The sequence below is a fragment of the Montipora capricornis genome, chromosome 11 (genome assembly GCF_036669925.1).
Source record: "Montipora capricornis isolate CH-2021 chromosome 11, ASM3666992v2, whole genome shotgun sequence".
Lineage (NCBI taxonomy): Eukaryota > Metazoa > Cnidaria > Anthozoa > Scleractinia > Acroporidae > Montipora > Montipora capricornis.
In genome coordinates, this window is record NC_090893.1 from 22921171 (window position 1) to 22922117 (window position 947).

Here is a 947-nt window from a genome sequence, read left to right on the forward strand (position 1 = left end):
GAAGATGGCAGCGTACAGTCTCAAAGATGCAACAATTGTGACGAGAACAACACGGCAACATGTTACTGTTTCGTGTGCCAGAATTTTCTGTGCGCATCTTGTTTTGAAGCTCACCAACGCTTGAAGGCCTCAAGGGGTCATCGCAATTTCTTGATCGACAAACTGCAAGCGCAAGATGTGCAAGAGTTGATCCACAGACCCGTGATGTGTTCACAGCAATATCATGAAGATCAACCCCTCAAATTTTACTGCGAAGACTGTAAAGTTCTGATTTGCCACAAATGTACTGTAGTGAGTCATGATCGACACTCTAAGACAGACACTCAGAAAGCTGTACAAGAACAGAAGATGCAAATGTCCGACGCTGTGGTCAAAGTGAAAGCGGAAATTGTCAGATATGAGAGTGAAATTAAGAAACAAACTGACCTAAAAAACAAAAACAAAATTGAAATATTGAACGAGGAAAAGAAAATGACAGACACTGTGGAAAAGTTGATTCGTGATTTGCGAGAACACGAGAAGAAAATGAAGGACAACTTTCGTGAAATTTATGAAGCGGAACAAAAACATCACGCAACGCGACTGGAAAACTTCGAGCTGGTTGCCACCCAGCTGAAAAGCTGCTTCGAACGCTGTCAGAGTATCTTAGAAAGAAACTTCAGCGTCGAAATTCTAAAAACAAATCACGCCATCCTCGGACGTTGTAATGAACTGTTAAATGTAAGATCTCCCGATCTTTACATGTCGCCACATATACATTACTTGGTGGAAAAGAAATTGGATCTTATGGATCGAGTTGTTGTCGCCAAGACTGATCCCTCAAAGTGCTTAGCTGAAGGTCAAGACAGCAAGGAAGTAAAAGAAAGGAAGGAGACATATTTCGTCATTGTTACAAAGGATTCGGAAGGATTTCAATGTTATCGACAAGATGATAAAATCAAAGCTGA

At 41.1% G+C, this 947-nt stretch overlaps 1 protein-coding gene across 1 annotated transcript in view; it reads left to right on the plus strand.

The window, feature by feature from the left end:
• Positions 1-204: 204 nt before the first annotated feature.
• The window catches only part of LOC138023213 (E3 ubiquitin-protein ligase TRIM71-like), a 1722-nt gene continuing 979 nt past the window's right edge, over positions 205-947 (plus strand). The window contains exon 1 of the mRNA XM_068870240.1: positions 205-947. This exon is cut by the window's right edge and continues 979 nt beyond it. Coding sequence (XP_068726341.1) covers positions 205-947 — 743 coding nt within the window.